This window comes from Gobius niger (genome assembly GCF_951799975.1).
Source record: "Gobius niger genome assembly, chromosome: 7".
Lineage (NCBI taxonomy): Eukaryota > Metazoa > Chordata > Actinopteri > Gobiiformes > Gobiidae > Gobius > Gobius niger.
Window position 1 is genome coordinate 15,754,205 of NC_136858.1, and position 23,046 is coordinate 15,777,250.

The 23,046-nt window shown below is 42.8% G+C and overlaps 1 protein-coding gene across 1 annotated transcript in view; it reads left to right on the top strand.

Annotated features, from left to right (window-relative positions):
- Positions 1-1,444: 1,444 nt before the first annotated feature.
- col17a1b (collagen, type XVII, alpha 1b) overlaps positions 1,445-23,046 on the top strand; it is a gene marked incomplete at its 5' end in the record, with an annotated part of 37,312 nt that continues 15,710 nt past the window's right edge. The window contains 9 exons of the mRNA XM_079559380.1: positions 1,445-1,511; positions 6,764-6,811; positions 6,960-7,067; positions 7,825-8,160; positions 8,736-8,792; positions 8,868-8,903; positions 9,012-9,062; positions 11,875-12,021; positions 21,196-21,750. Coding sequence (XP_079415506.1) covers positions 1,445-1,511; positions 6,764-6,811; positions 6,960-7,067; positions 7,825-8,160; positions 8,736-8,792; positions 8,868-8,903; positions 9,012-9,062; positions 11,875-12,021; positions 21,196-21,750 — 1,405 coding nt within the window. The remainder of the gene's footprint in view (positions 1,512-6,763; positions 6,812-6,959; positions 7,068-7,824; positions 8,161-8,735; positions 8,793-8,867; positions 8,904-9,011; positions 9,063-11,874; positions 12,022-21,195; positions 21,751-23,046) is intronic.

The window sequence follows — 23,046 nt, forward strand, 5'->3', positions numbered from 1 at the left end:
CAGAGGAAATGGGGAGTTCTGGTCATCGCTACGGCAACACTGTCAAACATATGAAAAGGGTTTCATGTACTTTTTTCCGGCAAACTACATTTTTTTACTCCCCATATATATGTTATTATCGCACTTTCTTTTCTTTTTCTTTTTTACATATCAGAGCAAATGGGGCAAAAAAAAAAATTCGGACTCCATAGAACTAATATAGTTAAAGCTCTCAGGTGTTGCAGAGTCTGTTAGGTTCACTGTGCTATCTGAAAGATGTAAGATTATGCAAAATATCAGGATGTGCTTAAGAGGAAACAAGTTAAAATCACAGGTTGAATTCAGCTTAAAAATATATCTCTTCTTGTTTAACCTTCCTGGATAAATAAGTGGCTTCATTCTCACAGTTTCCAGTATTCTTTCTCTTTTGTCTGTTCTTCTTCTACTACTGAAACGGTTCAATCTGTATTCCCTGGATTATCTTGTGTGATAGGAAGTTTTACACCCCATAAACCGTCATCGGACCCTTTCTGAGCGCTAAACTGGATTTATCACACCACCATTGATATGTTGGCATTCCATAAGCCATATATGGTGGCTTGTACCTTGGTTTTGGCGAGGACGCTCTAAGCAACATGTAAGATCACTGAAAGAGCAGGCTTTACTTAACATGTGTATTTCAATGGACAAGTAAAACCCAACAAATGAAGCAATAAAGACGCATTAAAAGAGCGACACAAACATACCAGAAAAGCAACAATGATAATACAAAAAAGTGACTAAAGAGAGACAAAAAAAAGCAATGGAAAAAACGATGAAAAAGCAACAAAACACAACAAAGAAAACTACGAAAACATGACAAAAATGAATCAAATAAGTGACAATAAAAGCGACAAAGAAGCAACAAAAGAGCGACAAAAAAGTGACAACGTGATAAAAAAAAAAAGTTTGCATCTGTTTTGTAGGCCTTAGCTTTCAAATGAGGCTTTACACTGTTGCTGTCCTGTCGAGAAAGCTTTCATATTAGGGTTAAGCCCCGCCTGAACTGAAGAGGTAAAATTGGAGACTTGTTACTTCTTTTTGTACCAAAGGGCTATTTTAATGACAGTTGTACCTATTATTTCTAATCAGTTACCAGGTTCCATTATGAACGGCCTCCAAGTGGCATAATGATTAATGAAGAGACAAAACTATAAATGTCTTTGTCCATTAGTTCAAGCATTCAAAGCAAGGAAAGTTTAATTATGAAGAAAGCTCCTGTTGATCTCAGGACAGAGCTATGTGTCTGTTGTGTGTTGTCCTTTCTGAAGTTTAATTTTAACCCGCATTTCCCTCTTGCATATGACTATACTTGTGACTCGCCCTCTTTGATATTGAATTCCTCATGAACGCACCATCTAACCACATGTGCCTCTGTGGACATAACCCATTTTTTTAAAAGCCTGTTTATTGTCGTTGCAGCTGATACGATGGAGGGACGGGGAGATTAACGAGAGACATGGACTTCTCCACAGGAATGTCCGAGGACAGGGGTGAGAGTTCCCATTTGTTTATCACATTTCAGAGCCTATTAGTGGCAAGTTTTTTTTTCATTTCAGAGGAAAACCACAATATGACACAAGATTCTCAGTGCAAACATTTATGTATTTAAAAAAGAATCTCAAACCTAAGTCCATGGAATCCCAAGGTATGATATCTGTTCAGCTTGCAATGTTTTAGAGACTGATAAGCATTATTAGCCACGATCCCGAGCATCTGCGTAAGCCTAAGCTATAGCTCGTTTTACCCCCACGCAAACAAACAAAGTAGCGTTTTATGTTTCGAAATGACAATTCTTTTCACTGTACACTTTTATAAAGCAGCTCCACAGGTAATAACATTTGAAAGCACACAGAATTATGAAATGCTTAAATAATAACTACGGAATGCACCGATCCGATACTGGTATCAAATATCGGAGCCGATACTGAAAAAAATACGATATCGGGTATCGGCTACAAAGATCCGATACTGAACCGATACCAGCTTTGACGCTGAACGTCAAAAACACAACTTTTACCACCTAAATCTAAGTGAATATATGAACTATGCTGTAAATCATTTTAAAGCTAAGAACCTGGAGAATTCAGTCGCTGAGTTAGTCTTAACCTTCACAAACGTTTAGCATCAGTATGCTAAAGCTAGTGTTAGCAGGCTAATGCTAACGGAAACTAATCAAGGCTGGGTCAGAAAATATGATAGAAATGCATAAAGTGGCTGAATAAAATAAAATCGATCACTACTGAAGCCAAGTGTTTGTATTTTAGTTTAAGAAATAACTGATCTAACATATTAGTAATGATCAGATCACTTCATGTGAGTTGTTTATATTAATGTAACCTAAAGCCTGTCATTTACCCAAGGATATTTAGTGTAGAAAAGTCCAGTGATCCTTGTTAAATGTTTATCCATTAGTTTATCAATAGATATAATTGATAATTGATCTGTATTATGACAATAAAATATGACTTTATGGATCTTTTAGAAAGAGAAAGCCACTTTTAAGAAAGTGGTATTAGTAAATATCGGATATCGGCAGATGCTCAAAGCCCAGTATCGGTAGCAAAAAAAGCTGGATCGATGGATCTCTAACAATAACCCTCACATACAGCACTTATTCTTATTTGCAAAGGTCGTTTTGATGCAAAAATAGAAATAATTGCAGTCTTTGAGATTTGCAAATTGCAACCATTCAAATTGGCAGTTTGTCTGTGTAAAATCCAAAATAAAGCACATTGTGGGAAAATAAGATGCACTCATTTTTGGGGGAATGGATTTGAGATTTGGGATGAGAGTATAACAGAAGACGCCCTTTAAGTAGAGGGCTCGTCCCTTTTGTTATACAAGAAAGACATGTCCTTCACCACAAAGTCTGCCTCCGTTTTATTTACAGACTCTTCAACAAAATAAGAGCCGCAAATCCAAGGTGTTCTCTGTCTTTTATTATGTAAACAGAAATAGTCTTTTAAAAACTTAACGCCACTTTAATGCTAGTCTGATACTGTGATCTGCCTTTACGTGGGTGTTTTCTCTTCACAATGACTGTCACTTCTTCATAGTTTCCACTGCTGCTTACTGATGAGAACGCACGTCTTCTTTAAGTCTTCTATCCAGGCTGGAATTTCAAATCTTGGCACTTCTCCCCTGATTTTTTTTTTGGAGGGGGGAGGCACAGAGAGGTCAAAAGTATACGGATGATTACACGTCTGACACTGAGCGAATCCTTCACTATGTAATTAGTCACTCTTGGATTTTGTTTTTTGTTTTTTTCTGTCTGCCTGAAATGGCTCATCTTGTGCTTTCCGAAACAGCCTGTTGTCTTAGAAGCGAGGACACAAGGAACAAAAAACAAACAAGAAAATGCAATGTTGCCTCCGGAAGCCTGCTAGAAGTCGAACTAAAAGAAGAAGAGATTTGTTTAATTAGTTTTATGTCATTCTAATCTGGCCGATAGGAGGAGTTCACAATATATTAGTGCCGGACATAAGATCCATATCGCAAGAAGCTTAAATGAAATGATCAAGGTCGAAGATTTACACATATTTTCCAAAAATGCATGGTCAGTAAAAACTTATTAATTTACTTCCATTTTAACCTCTTAACCCCCGCCTTAACCAAGTGCATTTTCTCCAGTTCAGCTCTACCCACATCTAAAATGTTACAGCCTGTAGGCCAGACTCATTTGAAAGCTAAGACCTACACAAAACTAATTTAAACAGATCTTTTTCCTCATGTTTTTGTCACTTTATAGTTACTTTTTCATTTTGTTGCCACTTTTCTGTCACTTTTTCATCACGTTTTTGTCAAATTTGTTACACTTTTTCATTAATTTTTTCCCCCACATTTTGTCCCAATTTTGTCGCTAGTTTTTTCAAGAAGCTTGTGGATTTGGGTAAGGCCAAACTGGAGAAAATGTGCTCAATTCAAGTGGGGGTTAAGAGGTTAAGATGAATAAATAAATAAATAATGCAATAATAATGTTGACCCATATTAGTCTCACATAGCACTTTCACAGATACTTTTAAACTGCTCAAAGGTGGACTGACTGACAGAAGTGTGTCTCAGCCTGCAACCCCTTCACCGTCCCAACATCACTCACTCAGACTCCCCAAGGCGGGCCAAGTGTCTTGCCCAGGAAGCAAACCTTCTACCTTTAGCTTTGTGCATGTGCTCGCTAAATAACTTACTTCAAACATGCATAGAAAGTAGTTACTTTTGCCGGCTTCAGTATGTTTCCGAACTTTCCGTTGAATGAGGACATTTTCCCCTAAAGGCAAATTCAAACATAGCATGTTACATCTTGAGCAGATATCGCATGCTTTCCTATATGCTGTGCACAGTAACAGACAGTAATGTAGTAAGGAAACAGGAAAAAGTCCCTAGAATGCAGGCAGGAACATTGATCAGCACCACAGCACTTTTAAAGTGTTTAAAGACATAGTTGTTGTGACATCTTAAGGCTATACTAAAAACAGAGAAAAAATGAATCCAGCCCCTGTGGTAGCACTCAGGCTAATGCACTTTTTGGGCAACACCCTTAAATCAGTGAATTGCGGGACACGTGTGATTTGATCTGGCAACTCTCTCGAGCAGTGGTTCTCTCGACTGGGCCCTACAATCACCCTATGACGACAATAAGAAATACTTATTCCAACCCATAAAACACTAACATGCGGTATGTCCCATCCACCGCTGTTCATTTGACCAGACTCTTGTATTGTTGTCCTACTGTTTCCGTGGTTAGATATTGAAATAAATGTTCTTTGCAAAAGCCTCATGACACACTAAAAATAGCTTTGCAACTCCAGCACGTTAGAACCACTCCTAGAAAAGAAACCTTCCCGAAAGCCAGTCTGCATGAGGTTTTGGTTACTCTTTTATGACCCTAAAAACAATGGGTCTACGGTTCAGAGTTCACTTGGCCAGTATGATTTATTTCCCCTTGTAAGGCACCCCCCACGTATGACATCATTGTTTACATAGCTAACACTTCCATCCTGGCCACACTGCGAGCCGGTTCTAGGGTTACCACTCGGCCTGTACCTTCCTTTGTTAGTCCTTCAAGCTTCTCCTTTTTGGGTTTGCCAAAGTAAATCCCATATGTCTCCCTTTGAGCAGAGATCTAAAGATAGAAACAGGTCTGTAGGGGGTTAAGATGTAACAAATCAATACAAAATCAAGATCAAAACAAGAGTAAAATGGAACTAAGTTAGAAAAATCATCATAACTTTTACACATTGTTCAGCAAAACAAACAAGAAGCAACAACTGAGATCAAAAAAGGTGTGGGCGCCTGAGCTACTCTCAGCTAAGGGTGGCTTGTAAAATCACCAATTAACTAAGAGTAAAACTTTCCAATGGTCCTAGCTTCATTTATCCTGGCTCGGAACAGCCCCAAAGTCAAGACTGTAACTCTACCAGACACATACAGTGTAAATGCTATATGCAGTTATGAGTTGCACATACTTTAGGGATTGAGTGACAGACAGTTGTACTTCACCACGGCTCCTTATCAGCCCGGGTCTGTCAAAGCCCTGCACATTGTGAGTGCGCGGCGAGACAGCCCTAACAGGCCGTAAACGCGATCAACCATTTAGCTCCGAAGTCATCACTATGCCAGCCACGTCAGCCGCTGTGCCAAAGCTTAACACTCGCCAACATGGAATAATCTCACAGACAATTATCAATTATGTGGCTATTAATCTATTCAAATCATTTTGGGAACTTGGTAATGATCAAAGCGGGTTAGGGCTGTGAGCCACGACTGTTAGTAGTAGTAGTAGTAAAAACAAAAATCGTCTTGCAATCAAAACAATAAAGTGGCTCTGTTTTAGTAATTTTAGTAATCTTAAATTAAAAAATGTCATAAAAGCAGCATTTGTTGACAATAATCTGTTGATTCAAGCATTTATGCAGTAAGAACAAAGTAAGTAAGTAAGTAATGGACATAGGCCTATATCAGGGGTGTCCAAACTTTTTTCACCGACATGTATAAGGCATGGAGGCCGGGTCACAGATCAGTGCAATCAATCAATGCATTCAAACATTCAACTGTGTATTTAAGAGAGGTTTAAACCATTCCCCACACTTGTATTTAGGCTTGGAACCATAATGCCAGCTCAGTATCACAATAAATGTTATTTTTTGAGGTTTTAGTTGTGTGGAATTATTAAAATTGCAGTAAAATTACTCTGGTGATGTGCAGCAATAAAACAAGAAGCCTGAAGGCCAAAAAAAATTGGTCTGAGGGCCGCATTTGGCCCCCGGGCTGCACTTTGGACACCCCTGGCCTACATGTAAGAACAAAAAACAAAAACTACTGTACCCCACATTTAGCGTTTAAACTGAAAGTACATGAATTCTTGTGCTTAAATATTCTAATCTACATAAATGTTTACATAGTGTGATAGCGGCTCAGTGGTTAGAGGATCCCAAAGTCTTGGGCAACACCCTTCAAGTCAAGTGCTTTTGTCTTTCTGAAAAAAAATCTGTTTAAGTCAGATCTTATTAGAGTTTCTAGAAACATATATTTTTTAAACATTGTCACGCTGTCATTATATTTCGCTGTCTCTTACTGTAATACACAATAATGTAAACAGTCTTTGTTTTTGTTTGTTTGTTTGTTTGTTTGTTTGTTTGTTTGTTTGTTTAGACATGGTCATCTGTACTAGGTTGTTTTCTAATCTAGTTCAGTGCGATATTGATTTCTCTCTAATCCCATTGTTTCCCATGTTGTCCACACACAGTGACCGAGACCAAAACGTCTTCCTCTCGACTGACTTCACTCCCACCGAGTAAGCTTCCTTCTATTCTAACATCTCAATATCAACAGTAAAACCCCCAAAAGTAATGTTATAATTATAGCCGCGTGGTTTGCAGGAAGTTTCCCAATGACTAACAGCTTCTCTTTTGTTTTGTTTCTGTGTGGCTGCTGGTTGCTAGAGGGAACCAGTGGATCAAATCACAGAATGATGTCCAGTGGTGCTGGAGGGCTGGGCTTGGAGAAGAATGTCTTAACGCAGAACAGCAGTGGAACTTATTTCTCTTCATGTGAGTGAGAGCAACTTTCCACTCGGGCACCGCGACGTTTAAGAGGCTGAATCAGGGTTTGACTCAGGGTTTTAAAGGTTTCGTTGGTAACAAGAAAGCTGTAAACTACAATTTATCTGCAAGGAGCTCTAGTGTCTGCCAGCGCAATAAAGCAAGATGTTTTTTTCTATATAAAAGATTTTGTACAAGGAGAAAAAAAAAGTCGAAAGTGTATTTTGAATCATTTTTCTCTGTAGTTAACATTATTCGAACAGTATGATTTTACTAAACGTGGTACCAGCCGTGTGTCCCATGCAGTTTATCAGAGGTATCCACATGAGTGCGAGGTGTGGTGCACAAATTTCTGCAAAATCAGCAGTAGACACTGCCAAAAGCAGCACGCTGAGCATTTGACATTCTAAGTCTGGGGTTAAATAAGGACAAAAGAAGCATTTGGATTTTCTTTGTGTACATTTGTGTACATGTATGTTTGGAAACTTTTAAATTTGATTAGCCGTTATTAGATATTGGTGGCGAGAGTGGAATTGGTGAAAATGTACTAACTAATTTAATAAAATGTCATAGCCATAGACATTATGCCATAGCCTTTTTCACTCATAGATTTCCTCAGTAGAAAGAAGTATGTATTACTCATGTACAAGTATTGTTTCTGCTAAATACATTACTCTGAAAGAAGTAAAAAGTACTGTGTGACAAATCCTACTTTAAGAAGTGTAATCACTCCTCTAACCGCACTGCTCTGTCCTCCTCCCTGCAGCCTCTGTGGGTGTGAGCAGCAGCCAATACGCCTCCTCCTCGGGGGTCTATCTGAGCGGGGACTCCTCGGGCGGGGGTGATGGCCTTGGGGGCTTTCTGGACTTAGAAGGCTACGGCAGCAGCAGTGGAGGCGGCGGAGGAGGAGGAGGAGGAGGAGGAGGAGGAGGAGGAGGAGGAGGGGGCAGCTACATGGTCAGCTCCAGCTCTGTGACCAAAGTGCGCTCCAGCAGCTCCTCCGGGGGAGGCAGGAGGACACAGGCCGCCAGCTCATCCACAGGACTGTCACCCTCCTTCAGGGAGAGGACCGTCGTGTCCAGCCGCTCTGCCGGCTACGACGGTGAGGGAGCTGTTGGAGTTGGTCATGGTCACTGTGTGTGGTTTACAAGAAGGGAGAGTGAAAGGAAATAGGGAACAAACTTTTACTTCCTTTGTTTTACTGTTTTGACCAGACTTCAATTTACTCAGTCTTGGCGATTTGGCTTCCCCTTTTGACTTACAACATGCACAACAGAGTAACCTGGCTTTAGCTTTGCTCCACTGCTCCAGACAGTTTGCCAGTTTGAAGTTCAGACCTTTACACACATGAAATTCATGTGATCTTGCATTAACATAAATTGCAAATCTGATCACAGTCTTCTTCACAATTATAATTAGATCATTTTTGCCCCGAAATCATGTAGCCCTTTTACTAATACAACAATGCTCATATTTAAAATCCCTTTAATCATTACTGGCTAAGATCATGTCAAAACTACCCATTATAAGAAAAAATAGTCAGGCAAAACAAGTAACACTAATTTGATCAATTTCAATAACGGGTTGCCAGCCCCTCTGAGCGGAGAAAGTAAAATGAGACGAATGGCACCAGGGCGAGGTTTTCTAACTTCAAATTCTCCTTGTGTTTTCACCCAGGAAGCTCCAGCGCAAATTCCTCTCCCGAATTTACACGCAAAGACTATGGAAACTATTGTGAGTGCATTTAGTACTGCGATTGTGTAACACTCTGTCCACTTCATTTATATATCCATCTTTTTCCCTGTGCAGGCGCTGGCAGCTCACGAGGAAGAAGTGAAAGCAGAGGTAGCTTTGTCAATAGTTTAAATATTTTTCAACCATTCTGGCCATTCCCGGCTTAACTTTTGATAAATCTAAATTGCTTTTTCCTCTTCTTTTTTTGTCGTTGTGAAGAGAGTGAGATCCGAGCCAGGCTGCAGAGCGCTTCTCCCACAGCCAGCAGATGTAAGACTATTCGAGACACTCGTTACGCAACCTCTTGTAAAGCAACAAAAGCATCTCTATCCTATTCAACTTCAATATGGGCTCGCTATTCACGCAGACTCTGGCACATCACGGCAGTATTTTTGAATTACGACCTCGTCAGAAAGTTCACTAAATCACGGACAGAGCATTCTTTTCTCCTCTCCTGTTCTCACATGCGCTTTAAGCAGTAAAATCCAGATTTGTCACACATGTGCATTCTGGAGATATGTATACGTTTAGGGAGATAGGAGGAATGTGCAGAGGAAGAAACAAGAGCCAGAGGGGGGTTTTTTCATTGTGTTTATGCAATAAGTAGGGAATTAGAAAGTGTGTGTTGGGAACAATGGCACACTTGAGTCACGGCTTGTGGCAGTACCTCCCAAATTCAGTTGAATCACAATCTGGCAGACTTTAGAAGCGCCCCCTTCTGGTTTAGAACTGCCATTATTTTTATAGGCGTATTTCTAGTTTGTATGCTTCATCTAGTTGTTCATACAATTAGAAGTAAGAAGGTGGCTTAAGTTTAAAAAAGAAAATAAGTAGGGAATTAGGAAAAACATGGGAATAGAGAACTTTTTTGTCACAATTTTATGCATAATATATCACTACTATTGATGCGATTTGGTACAGTAATATCAAATAGTAACTTCTATAACAATATATCTCATGATCATTGCTAAATTAGATTTCAGATAAATAACTCAATGGCAGAACATGTCACGATTTGTTGTAACTTAAACTACGGTAAGCAACATTTTATAAATTTACTTTAAAAAATGTTTTTATACTGGTACTTAAACAATACTTGGTTTTCTATGCCGATACTTGAACGATACTTTTTCCAATACCTATACTAAAATAATGTGTGGAAGATCTGTAAATTTACAATATGGGTTTGTAAAGGTGTAAAGGTCAAGAAATGGGGGGAAATTTTGGGAAAATTGGGAAAAAGTATGGAAAATAAGGAAAAAAATAAGAAAATGAAAGAAAATAGATAAATGGGGCAAAATTTGGGGGAAATATTATTAATGAAAATCAGCTAAAATAATGCTGTCCCTGGACCAATAGCAAAACTTGGATCTAATAATTTTTTGGATACTAGTAGTACCTAAACTTTTTTACCAATACCATACTGGTATTGTATGAAGGAACTGTTTTTCCATACTGAGATATGTTCTCACCTGAGCTTAGACAAGTTCATGCGTACCTGTCTGGTCTTTGTGCGTGCGCTCAGTCACGCAAAACGACCAAAGATGTTGTTAGCATTTAGCCTCCCCTCCTCTCCTCTATGGGGCCAAACGGGGGTGAAGTTAGACGCGACCAAGCGTGAGTAGTTACAAGATCCAAGTCTAGTTTCACAAAATTAAACAAGTCGATTTTCTAAGCGGATAAAAAGTGAAACTATATTGTAAGGCGTAATAACACCTTCGACATCCACACTGTAGTATCTTCACTCAATTATTTTCTTTATTTTTTTGTGCCTTACACATGATGACCCACCTCGTCTTGGGGACTGGGGGGGGGGGGCTCAGAAGACATTGAACCTCACAAATATAGCAAGGTCAAGGTTGGGGTAAATACCAGACGACAAATGCTGGCAGCGGCATATATGGGGCCTCTTTAGCCACCCGCAGATAGACATGGGCAGGTCATGTTTCTGTGCTGTCATATATGTCCTTGAACATATTACTTAAAAATACTCCACAGAAAAGTATACAACCCACTTTCATCTACAGCTGGTCCCAAAAGTCTCTCTAAGAAATATTTACCCCAGCATTTATACTCATGAATCAATGAGAGCCTTCGATAAACATGATACAGCGGTCTCAAAATGAAGTTTATCAAGGTAAAAATAAATACTTCTGCAAATGACAAAATGGGTCTGATGTTGCTTTCATTAACTGATGGCCCCTGTGTGTGACACGGTGTGATACCATATGAAAGTGAAAGTGTTGGTCACGCAACTTTTGTTAAAATGGCACATAGACCTAACGGGGCCTCTCCCAGAATCCTTTTTTTAACCTCTTAACCCCCACCTGAACCGAGCACATTTTCTCCAGTTTGTCATTACCCAAATCTAAAAGCTTCTTGAAAAAAGCATCAGAACAGCCACACAAAACGAGATGAAAACCAGGATGAAAGCTCAACCAAAAATCAACAAAAAAGTGACAATAATGTGACAAAAAGGCAACAAAAAAACACAAAAGAGCAGCAAAAAAGTGATAAAAATGTGATGGAATTTTTTTTTAAAAAGTGACGGCAACAAAGCAAGAGAAAAGATCAGTTTAGATCCGTTTTGTTGGTCTTAGCTTTCAAATGAGGTGTTACACTTACCTACAGCTCTCCAGTCAGGAAACTTTTTGATTTGGGTGAACTAGAGAAAATGTGCTCGGTTCAGGTGGGGGTTAAGTGGGTGAAAGGAAATGACAGTATTTTCTGTATTTCAACAGGTGTTTGCACATCTGTTGTGTGCCTTGATATTCCAGGAGATATATTATGCTCGGGACCAGTTTTTGGCCCCAGGACCTGACATTGCCTCCCCCTGCCTTAGTGACACTGAAGGCTGCAGAAGCGCAGAAAACAAAACTCACCCGGGGGGGACATGAACACCTTAACCTTGACCTAAGCCTCAGACGGCAGCAGGCTCAAGCACATTCTGACGCTCCACCTTCGCCGCATTTGTCACTGCTTTTGACAGGCCGAGCATTCACTGTACACATTTCCCACATTTTTTGTCGAAATTGAAAACCCGCAGCTAACAACTTGCTTCGACATGGCGTCTTTGTTTCAGGGACGGAGCTGGACGACGTGAAGAAGCTGCTGAAAGGCCGTTCGAACAGCGTGAGTCCCACCCGCTCCTCCAGCGCCTCCATCACCCTGCCCGTGCCCAAGAAGATCATCGCCGAGCCCAAGACTGTGTCCGTGGCCACTCAGTCAGGTATTACTTCATATAGTACACAGTGTATACAGACCAAAACACTCCAGCTCACACTCCAAACATGGCTTCATTTCGGCCCTATCGTCGTTTATCAGCCCCCTCACAGTCACCGGCGGAGTATTCATGCGCACATGCTAGATAAAGGCATTATTTAAAGGTTAATGCGGCATGCTCTTGCGATCCGGTCTATTGGAATAAAACAATCTGTTATTTCCAGATGCTTACACTTAGCTTGCTTTGCAGAGTTGGCCTGTGATCTGCTTCTAAGGTATTTCCAGAGCTCCAAACTTACACTGCCTGGATATAAGATTCTGGAAACTGCTGGGAAATGAAGGAATATAATAAACAATAAAATCAATAAATGGATTTCCTTCAGTCAAGTGTTGTAATATTACTTTATGTCTGCACTTGCACATGCTTGGTGGGAAAACTGTTTGTAAGGAAGGCTTATCTTTTTCTTTTTTATGACCAGATACCACAGTAAGTTGTTATGGTCCCAGTGGCGCCCTTAACCTGCCTGGCCAATCACTGGAATGCTGTGCTCAGCCAAAAGTTTTTTAGTACAGGATGGTCTTTCCTGTTTTGCCTTTTCGACCCAGTCCTTTGAAACCATTGTTATCAGTGTATATATATGTACTTCAAATTATGTAAACTGTTTCTGTGTCACACAAGTTGGGATGGTGAAAGCCTTGACCTCTGAACCGAGCATATTGTTTCAAGTTTGGCTTTGCTCAAATGAATCTAAAAGCTTCTTGAACAGAGTGTCAAAAAAGTGGATTAAGATACAACAAAAAAGAGAGACAAAAACACAACAAAAAATGAAAAAAAAAAAGAGTTGCAAAAAAGTGACAAAAAAGCAAGAAAGAAGCAACAAAAATGCGACTAAAAAGTTAATTTAGGCAAACAGGCTTTTGCTTCTGCCTGTTTTGGTCTCACATGGATTGTTTCTATGTAACAAAAATGGAACAAAAATGTGACGAAAACATGACAAAATGCAACAACAAAAAATGAAAACATGACAAAATGCAACAACAAAAAATGAAAACATGACAAAAAGGCTTAACAATGTGACAAAAACGCAGCGACAAGTTAAGGCGGGGGTTAAAGGGATATTTCAGGATTTTTGATATAGGGCCTCATTTCCTAGTTATCCAGAGTGTTGTTGATTTCTGGAGAGTTTTTATTTTATTTTATTCTTGCAGTCCTTATATTTGAAGAGTTTAGTGGTGCTAGGCTAGTGCATGTGTTGCTAGCCCATTTTCGACAAAGTATTTAAGCGCTTTCTTATTGTTGGTAAATGGTTCACTGTAAATAACAGTATTTATTAATCTTTTTGCTAAATTAAACACTGTCTTTTATTAATTGAAACCGGAAGCGCGTCCATCACGTGACCTGTCTATGCTAGTTTAAAAGAGCTAGGCCCACGGCCTCAGGGCAGAAGCTGTGGCGCAGTAGTCGGGCCGTGGCCTAAGCCTTGTGACATCTGGGACGTGTAAGTGTCGTTTTATCTGTTTGTCCATTTTAACTTAATCCATAGTACGCTAAACTATTTTATCCTTTATTCACAGGGGACCTATGTTTACCTTTTCTTTTCTGTAATATTTGAGCTCGAAATAAACTTTGAAAAGCCAACTGATTCTCCCTGGTGATTTCGAGGGGGCAACAAAATCTTGGTGTTTCATGCCCGGTTGGATTAAGTTTGTGGATGACCTGGACCGCTACCGTGGATTGTGGCTACCGGAGCGCGTGTGTGGACTATATTCGTGAGTGGAATACGCTACGAGAGACGCCAACACGAAGCTATCACGGAGCTAATGCTAACGGAAGCGAGGTCAAGGAAGACGACACAACCCACCGCAAGTCACGATCAAAGCCAAGGTAAAAGACTTTCCAATCATGCCAGACTTTCACGAACAAATGTCTGAATGGGAAAATATGCTGGAAGAAATCGAGGAAAAGCTAATTGCCTTACCTGCTTCGGAACTTCTTAAAATATGCACTACACTTGAAATCAATGTTGAAGATGAAGAAAAAAACTCACCTCGCAAATTGAGAAGGCTAATTCTGCAGCATTTGGAGTGTGAGGATGTCACGTCGCTTGAAGATGGAGGAATGTCATTGTTATTGAAAATAAATGACAGAATTGATGAACTGAGAAAAACGCTGTCTACGTTTGGTCCCACGTCGCCACGCCGCCCTCTGGCGGACACAGCCGGTACTGCGCCCAGCAACACGGAACCTGTGGTAAGACCACGCACCTCTGCCACCACGCTTACTGCCGCTAATAATTTGTCTGAAAGAACTCAAACTGTTGTTCACCCAATGTATAGAAAAGACTTGAAAATTAATGGACAAATTGGTGAACATAATCAAACGGATAAGCTGGGATATGCAAGTTTAGAAAGACAAATTACAAAAGCATTAAAGAAGGGATATGATGAATGCGAAATTATTGATGCAGTCCTTCAAGCTATGATTCCAGGAACAAAACTGCGAAGTTATCTGGAAAGTAGAGATGATTTGTCATTGAAAGCTCTGAAACAAATATTGCGGACTCATTTTGTTGAAAAAGATGCTAATGAGCTGTACCACTCCTTAACTCGTGCTGCACAAGATCACGGAGAGACTCCAGTCCAGTTTTTAGTTCGAGCTATGGACTTGAGGCAACAGATACTCTTTGCTTCAGAGAGAGCAGACACTGGCTTGAAGTACAGCCCAGAGCTCATCCAAAATCAGTTTTTGCAAACCATACTTACCGGACTCCAAGATAACACCATCCGTATTGACTTAAAGACATATTTGCAAAATCCAAGAATAACTGATGAAGTTCTGCTGGAGAAAATGACCGCCGCCTACAACCTGGAGATGGAGAGGAAGGGCAAGCTGTCAAGCAAATCCAGAGCCAAGGTGTTAGCGGTGAGTAAAGATCCACATTTCACTGATTCAGAGAGCAGCAGTTATGACAGTAACTCTACCAGTTATAAAAAGCAAAAGTTTGAAAAACGTGACACATTGATGGAGAAAGTAGACCAGGGGAACAAAGCAATCTGTGAAGCCATTCAGAATCTCACCACTCAGCTGTCAAGCCTACACCAGCCACCCGGACAACCACCACCATGGGGACAAGCCAGCCACAGCTACAACAGACCACCACCAAGGACACGCCCCACCCGGCAGTGTCACCAGTGCCAGCGGACCAATCCAGGGGGGAAATGCGACCACTGCTACAAGTGTGGGAGCATAGACCACTGGGCCGTTGGTTGCCGCAGAGCGCCTAGGAACACCACAGCCTCCACCAACAAGATCGAAACCAGCGTACATCTTGGTAAGAACACGGACATATTCTGCACCACAGCTCCCCTCACTGGTAAACAACATCAAACTGCTAAGCTGGTGGGGAGGAGGTGCCTTGTTCGAGCCACAATGAACAATGTTGACACCAAAGTGCTGTGGGACACTGGCTCACAAGTGTCCATTATTGGAGATGAGTGGAAGCAGAGACACTTACCCCATGTTACTGTGAGGCCTGTGGAAGAGTTACTGGAAGAAGGAGGGCTGGATCTGTCCGCAGCAAATGGGACAAAGATTCCATACCAGGGCTGGATTGAAGTGAAGTTTGCACTGTCACAAGATGCTGTTGCTGGGATGAGTGATGAACCTGTAGTTGTTCCTATCTTAGTCGCCTCTACAGATCTGGAACGTCCTATTATTGGATTTAATGTAATTGAGGAGCTGGCTTTGGCAAATGAGGGTCTTGGAAGCTGTTTTCCTTCTGGTCACATGGTAAGGAGATTTTGTTCAGCACTTGATGTGGGTCAGGAAACTGCGAGGGCTGTTCTAACTGTTTTACAGAAGCCGTCACCTGAAAACAACCCCCACATTGCTCGTCTGGGAAGAATGCCAGTTACTGTCCCAAAGAGGAACGCCATCCAAGTGCAATGCAACTATCTACAGCAAGGTTTGCTCTGTGGAACTCACGTCGTGTTGGAGCCTAACCCGGAGACACCGTGGCCCACAGGACTCAAAGTAAGAGAACAGATCATTCAACATCAAGAGAATACAAGGATTAAGGTAACTGTTGAAAATACAACAGACAGTGATATTAAACTTTGTGGCCGCACAACGCTTGGCTGGTTACACAGTGTTGATGCTGTTTATCCACTAGAGCCCAAGTCACCAGAGGGCAGTGCCACATCCTCACCGGAGCAGCCCAGTCAAGCACCACAGAGGGAGCCCTGGGTCCCGCCTGTAGATCTGAGTCACCTCTCGGCAGAGCAGCAGCGCAGAGTTCGTCAGATGCTGATGGAGGAGGGTGACGTGTTTGCCAGAGATGAGTGGGATGCTGGTTGTGTCACTGGTTTGCAAATGGACATTAATTTGAAAGACTCTGTTCCTGTCCAGAGAACATACAATGCCATACCCCGACACCTGTATCAGGAAGTCAAGGCTCACATTCAGGATTTGTTGAGTAGAGGTTGGGTTCAAAAGTCCTATTCCTCTTACTCTTCACCGGTAGTCTGCGTCAGGAAAAAGGACGGCACTCTCCGGTTATGCATTGATTACAGGCTGCTGAATGAGAAGACCTGGCCAGACCGTCATCCCATCCCCAGGATCCAAGAAATCCTGGAAAACTTGGGTGGAAACTCCTGGTTCACCGTCCTGGACCAGGGCAAAGCATACCACCAAGGCTTCATGAGCGAGAAGAGCAGACCATACACAGCCTTTATTACACCATGGGGACTCTATGAGTGGACCAGGATCCCATTTGGCCTCTCAAATGCCCCGGCTGCTTTTCAACGCCACATGGAGGGATGCCTGGGAGATCTGAGGGATGAAGTCTGTGTGCCCTATCTGGATGATGTCCTTGTTTTCAGCCGCACATTTGACCAACATGTGGAAAACGTCAGACAAGTCCTGCGGCGACAGAGAGCCTGTGGGATGAAGCTGAGAGCCGAAAAATGTGAGTTGTTTAAGCCACAAGTAACGTATGTTGGTCGTGTGATCTCTGCAGAAGGATACAGGATGAACCCAAGAGAGGTGGAGGCAGTAAAGGCGCTCACGTACCAGACCCCAGCTACAGTAAGAGAGGTGAGGAAGCTCCTGGGATTCTTGAGCTACTACAGAGCTTACATCCAGGACTTCTCCAGGACTGCAAAGCCACTGTATGAGCTGCTGGCAAAGCCCAAAGGTGAGCCAAAACACTGCCACAAAAAGGGGACAAAACATTCAGGTGCTCAGCTCCCACCCTCCTCTCCGGTTCAGTGGACAGAAATACACAGAGCAGTTTTAGAGACGCTTGTGAACCAACTTACAAATCCACCTGTTATGGCATATCCAGACCTCGAGCAGCCTTTCATTCTCCATGTTGACGCCTCAGAGCAAGGGCTCGGTGCTGTGCTGTACCAGCGACAAGATGGCGCACTGAGAGTCATTGGCTACGGATCCAGAACCCTGACGCCTGCAGAGAAGAACTACAAGCTGCACTCAGGAAAACTGGAATTCCTCGCACTGAAATGGGCCATCACAGAGCGTTTCCGTGACTACCTGTTCCACGCGCCACACTTCACAGTCTACAGTGACAATAACCCACTCACTTACGTTACCAAGTCGGCAAAACTCAACGCCACGGGTCACCGCTGGGTTGCAGAGCTGGCAGACTATAGATTCACACTCAAGTACAGACCTGGAACAGCTAACACAGATGCTGACTTTCTCTCTCGCAGACCTAAGCCCATCAAAACCATCATGCAGGAGTGCACGGAAGAGTGTGAGCCGGAGGTCATGGACAGCATCTGTAAAGCAGTCAAAAGCAGCCAAACAGGTGAGATCAACTGGATTTCTGCTGTCACCTGTAATGTGGATGTCCTACCACCAGATGGCAGTGCTGTACCACCCCTTCAGCCCTTCTCCATCCAAGACATCCAGGCCCAGCAGAATGCAGATCCAGCCATCCAGAGGGTCTCCAACCTGAAAAGAGAAAACACTTACCTGAAGTACAGAGACAAAGCTGCAGAGAGTGAGCAAGTCAGAGTTCTCCTGAGAGAATGGCCAAAGCTGCAGCTGGGTGAAGATGGACTCCTGTGGAGGAAGACCAACAACAGGCTGCAACTGGTGGTGCCAGAGCCCTTGAAGCCCCTGGTGTACAAGTACCTCCATGAGGAGATGGGACACTTGGGTGCTGACAGGATGGTGGCCCTGGCCCGAGAGCGCTTCTTTTGGCCAAAAATGAGGCAGGAGATGGAGCACTATGTCACACGTGTCTGCAGCTGCATCAAAAACAAAAGGCCCAACAGAGTCACAAGGACACCACTTCAAAGCATCGAAACTTCTGCACCATTCGAGATGGTCTCAATAGACTTTTTACATCTGGAGAAAAGCAACGGAGGGGAAGAGTATATCCTGGTTTTAGTGGACCATTTCACTAAATACGCTCAGGCCTACGCAACCAAAGACAAGGCTGGGAAAACTGCTGCCAGAAAGCTGTTTGACGAATTTATCCCACGCTTTGGGTTTCCATCCAGGATCCACCACGACCAAGGGAGAGAGTTTGAGAACCAGCTGTTTCGGAAGCTCCAGGAATATGGTGGTATTCAACACTCTCGCACTACACCTTACCACCCCCAAGCTAACCCTGCCGAACGTTTTAACAGGACTCTGTTGAGTATGCTGCGGACACTGGAGGAGACACAAAAGGCCAGATGGAAGGAGCACCTCAACAAAGTAGTTCATGCCTACAACTCCACCATCCACGAGGCGACAGGGTACTCCCCTTTCTTCTTGCTTTTTGGACGTGAACCAACCCTCCCAGTTGACCTCTTGTTTCCCAAGAAGCTCGGTGACGCAGAGAAACAGACCCCTGCTGGCTATGCGGAGAAGTGGAGAGAGGCAATGCAGGAAGCCTATGCCATTGCCCTGACGAACATGAGGAAGTCTGCAAAAAAGGGCCAAGATTATTACAATCAGCGCGCCTGGAGCTCCACGCTGAACCCGGGTGACCATGTATTGGTGAGAAATCTCACGCCTCGAGGTGGTCCGGGGAAGCTCCGCAGTCACTGGGAGGACACTGTCCATGTGGTGAGGGAGAGCAAAGGCCCTGGAAGCCCTGTCTATGTGGTTGAGCCTCTGAATGCTGTAGGGAGAAGACGTGTGCTGCACAGAAACTTGCTCTTACCTTGTCCTTACCTGGTTGAACCAGCGCCTGTCGTCCCCAACCCTAAAAGGAGAAGCAGGAGAACCAGAACGTCGCCAGGAAGAGGGACAAGTGTTAAGTGCAACATCCAGCCTGCAGGTACAGAGAGCTCTAGTGAGGTAGACTACCATCTCGTCCTGCCACCCCAACCCGCTCTTCAGCCGCTCAATCCAACTGCCAGAGAGTTCCAACCTAGAGTCCCCACTCCAAGACAGCCGGAACAGGGAGCTGCACCTGCTGAGGAGAGAGCTGAAGGGGTGATCCTGATCCCAGAGGTTGACCCTGAGCCGGAGCCAGAGCCAGTGCAGGAAGCGTATTCATCTGAGCGAGAGGCATCCTCCTCAGACTCCTCGGAGGGATCTGCAAGACCTGTCAGAACTAGACGGCCCAGGCGCTTGTACACCTACGACCAGCTTGGTGAGCCCACGGTCCGGGAAGTGCAGACCTGTCCTGTCGGTGTGTCCAAACCAGCGAGGGTCCGAGACGGCTTCTTCAGCACCTCGGCCAACCTATATCCTTTTAATTCCCAGTCGTAATGCAGTAGTAACATGCACTTTATGTACCTGCTAATTGAGTTGCACTTTGCACTTTGCACTTTAAAGTATGTGGCTTGTGTGCAATAGAGATATGTGCAATAGTAGTAAATGTACTTTAATTATTGTTTAAGTAGTACGTGCTATTAAGTTGGTTTGCTATGCTGCTACAAAATCTTGGGTCGAAGGTATTTTCCTTGAGTCACTTCTGAAGATTCTGGGGCCCACCAATGCTTCAACGGACTATCTACCCAAATACGGAAATGGACCTTTAAACCTGCGCCTACCGCCGTGCCAAAGGACTCTTGGATAACGGACACTATTCATTTAGCCTGGACTCTTTTGTGAAGTATTGTTGTGGTTAAAATTTTATTTGCTACAATTTATGGTTTAAGTCAAGTAAGACCCCCCAGTAGGATTAAGGGAATGTTGGTTTAACATTATTTTTAGTGGGGGAGGGTGTTGCTAGCCCATTTTCGACAAAGTATTTAAGCGCTTTCTTATTGTTGGTAAATGGTTCACTGTAAATAACAGTATTTATTAATCTTTTTGCTAAATTAAACACTGTCTTTTATTAATTGAAACCGGAAGCGCGTCCATCACGTGACCTGTCTATGCTAGTTTAAAAGAGCTAGGCCCACGGCCTCAGGGCAGAAGCTGTGGCGCAGTAGTCGGGCCGTGGCCTAAGCCTTGTGACATCTGGGACGTGTAAGTGTCGTTTTATCTGTTTGTCCATTTTAACTTAATCCATAGTACGCTAAACTATTTTATCCTTTATTCACAGGGGACCTATGTTTACCTTTTCTTTTCTGTAATATTTGAGCTCGAAATAAACTTTGAAAAGCCAACTGATTCTCCCTGGTGATTTCGAGGGGGCAACACATGTCTATGGTAACTAGTAGCCTGGATTAAAAACAGTCTGACCCAAGCACAGTGCACCTGAGGCAAATCACTTATAGCACCAGACTATTGTGTTGACTGAAGAATTTTTGAAATATAACCATTTTGCATTTAAAAGAACATGTATTTGAGCAGCATAAGCTTCCTGGTTGTAAGCTACGCTGCGGCGGAGGGATCTGCTAGCTTACCGGATCTACAGTAGTTTGTTTACCTGCGGCCGCAATTACTACACGTGGAATTCACAAAGGAACAAATCAGATATGGCAATGTTTGGAGGACTACCCCATGATTTTGAAGTGTTTTTTAACGCAGGCTACTAGTTACCATAGACATGCACTAGCCTAGCACTAGCCTAGCACCACTAAACTCTTCAAGTATAAGGACTGCATGAATTAGAATATATATATATCGCCAGAAATCAACAACACTCACTAACTAATTCCATTCATCCATCCATTTGAGACCTAGAAGTTTGCTGTTCGATGTTGTGAAAGTGACTGTATTAAGATTATTGAGTTAACTTTGAGTAAACTTCATCTGCTCTCTTTGCAGTTTCGAGCATGTATGACGCTGGCTTGAGATCGGACCAGTTCGTCGACACCACCGGCCTTTACGACAACACCATCTCCTTTGGGCAGTACGGCGGCAGCGTGAAGTCCGGGCAGTACGACGCGGGCCTGAAAACCAGCACGTACGACGCGTCCGCGAGATCGGGCCAATACGATTCAGGCATCAAGATCGGCACCTACAGCGGCAGCCTCGCGTCCGGCCAGTTTGACACAATGAACGGCTACAAATCCAGCGGGTACGACATGAGTCTGAGGTCCGGGCATTACGACCACGGCCTGAAGACGGACCATTTCGACTCGGGGGTGAAGTCCAGTCAGTACGCCGCAAGTATGAAGTCAGGTCATTCCACGATGCGCTCGGCCCAGTATGATAACGCCACAGTGGACGCGGCGCTGCCGGCGTTCACCTGGTCCACTACCACTCTGCCCCCGTCGTCTGTGCCTCCGGTCAGCGCCACCAGCTACAGCTACCAGGTCAGCACCAACAACATGGGAGGGTCTGCACCGCTCAGCCCCGCGTCTCCATCCTCACTGTCAGGTAAGAAAAGCACGCTACAAAAATACATTCATTATGAATAAATGAATAAAAATACTCATGAGTATGATTAGAACCTAGATTTTTTTGTAATATTAAACCTATTAGCATTTTGTGTAGGACTGATGTGATATGCTTTTGTCAATAGCATTTTTATTTAGTAATATCACTACTTTTTCCCCATGATATGTTTGAATATGATTGAAATCAGTGGTGTCCAAACTTTTTTCATCGATGGCCGCATGTAGTGAGCATAGAGTCAAACAGTCAAACATTCAACTGGGTACATTTAAGAGAGGTTAACACCTTAGAACCAGCTCCATCTCACAATTAATATGAGTTTTTGAGGTTTCAGTCATGTGGGAATTATTAACCTCTTAACCTCTCACTTTACCCGAATCTAAAACCAAGCACTTGTATGTGTATTGTCTTTACTGTATGTTTTTATGGGAAGCTCTTTGTGACCCTGGTCTGTGAAAGGCTCTATATACAGTGCCTCTCGAAAGTATTCATACACCTTGGACTTTTGCACAATTTGTCATGTTTACAACCCTAAACATGAAGATATTTTTTTTCCTTTTTTACTGAACGTTCACACACAAGTAACAGACAACTGTGAAGTGAAAGCAAAATGATACATGATTCTGTTAATTTTCAAAAAATAGAAAAGTGAAAAGTGGGGCGTGCATAAGTATTCATACAGCATTTTCTGAGTGCATTAAATGGCCTTTATAACATTCCTCATGACTCCAGAATGTTCACACTTTGGCCTAACCATTAAATAGAGGCCACCTGTGTGTAATCTACTCTCAGTATAATTTCAGCTGTTCTTTTAGGCCCTCAGAGCTGTGGTCAGTGTATTGGTCACTAAACAACATCATGAAGGCCAAGGAGCACCAGAGAGGTCAGGGATAAAGCTGTGGAGAAGTTTAAAGCAGCGTTAAGTTATACAAAGATTTCCCAAGATTTAAACATCTCCTGGGGCACTGTTCAATCCATCATTCAGAAATGGAAAGAGTATAGCACCACTATGAACTTACCAAGACACGGTCGTTCACCTAAAATATTAGATCGAACAAGGAGAGCACTGGTAAGAAATACAACCAAGTGCCCCAAGATAACTCTGGAGGAGCTGTGAAGTCCTGCCGCTGAGCTGGGGGAATCTGTACATGGGACAACTATGAGTCGTATCTACACAAATCTGGCCTTCATGGACGAGTGGCAAGAAGAAAGACATTATTGAATTTTCCTCAGTGGGGACTGGGGAGATTGTAAGAATAGTTGGGAACATGGATGGAG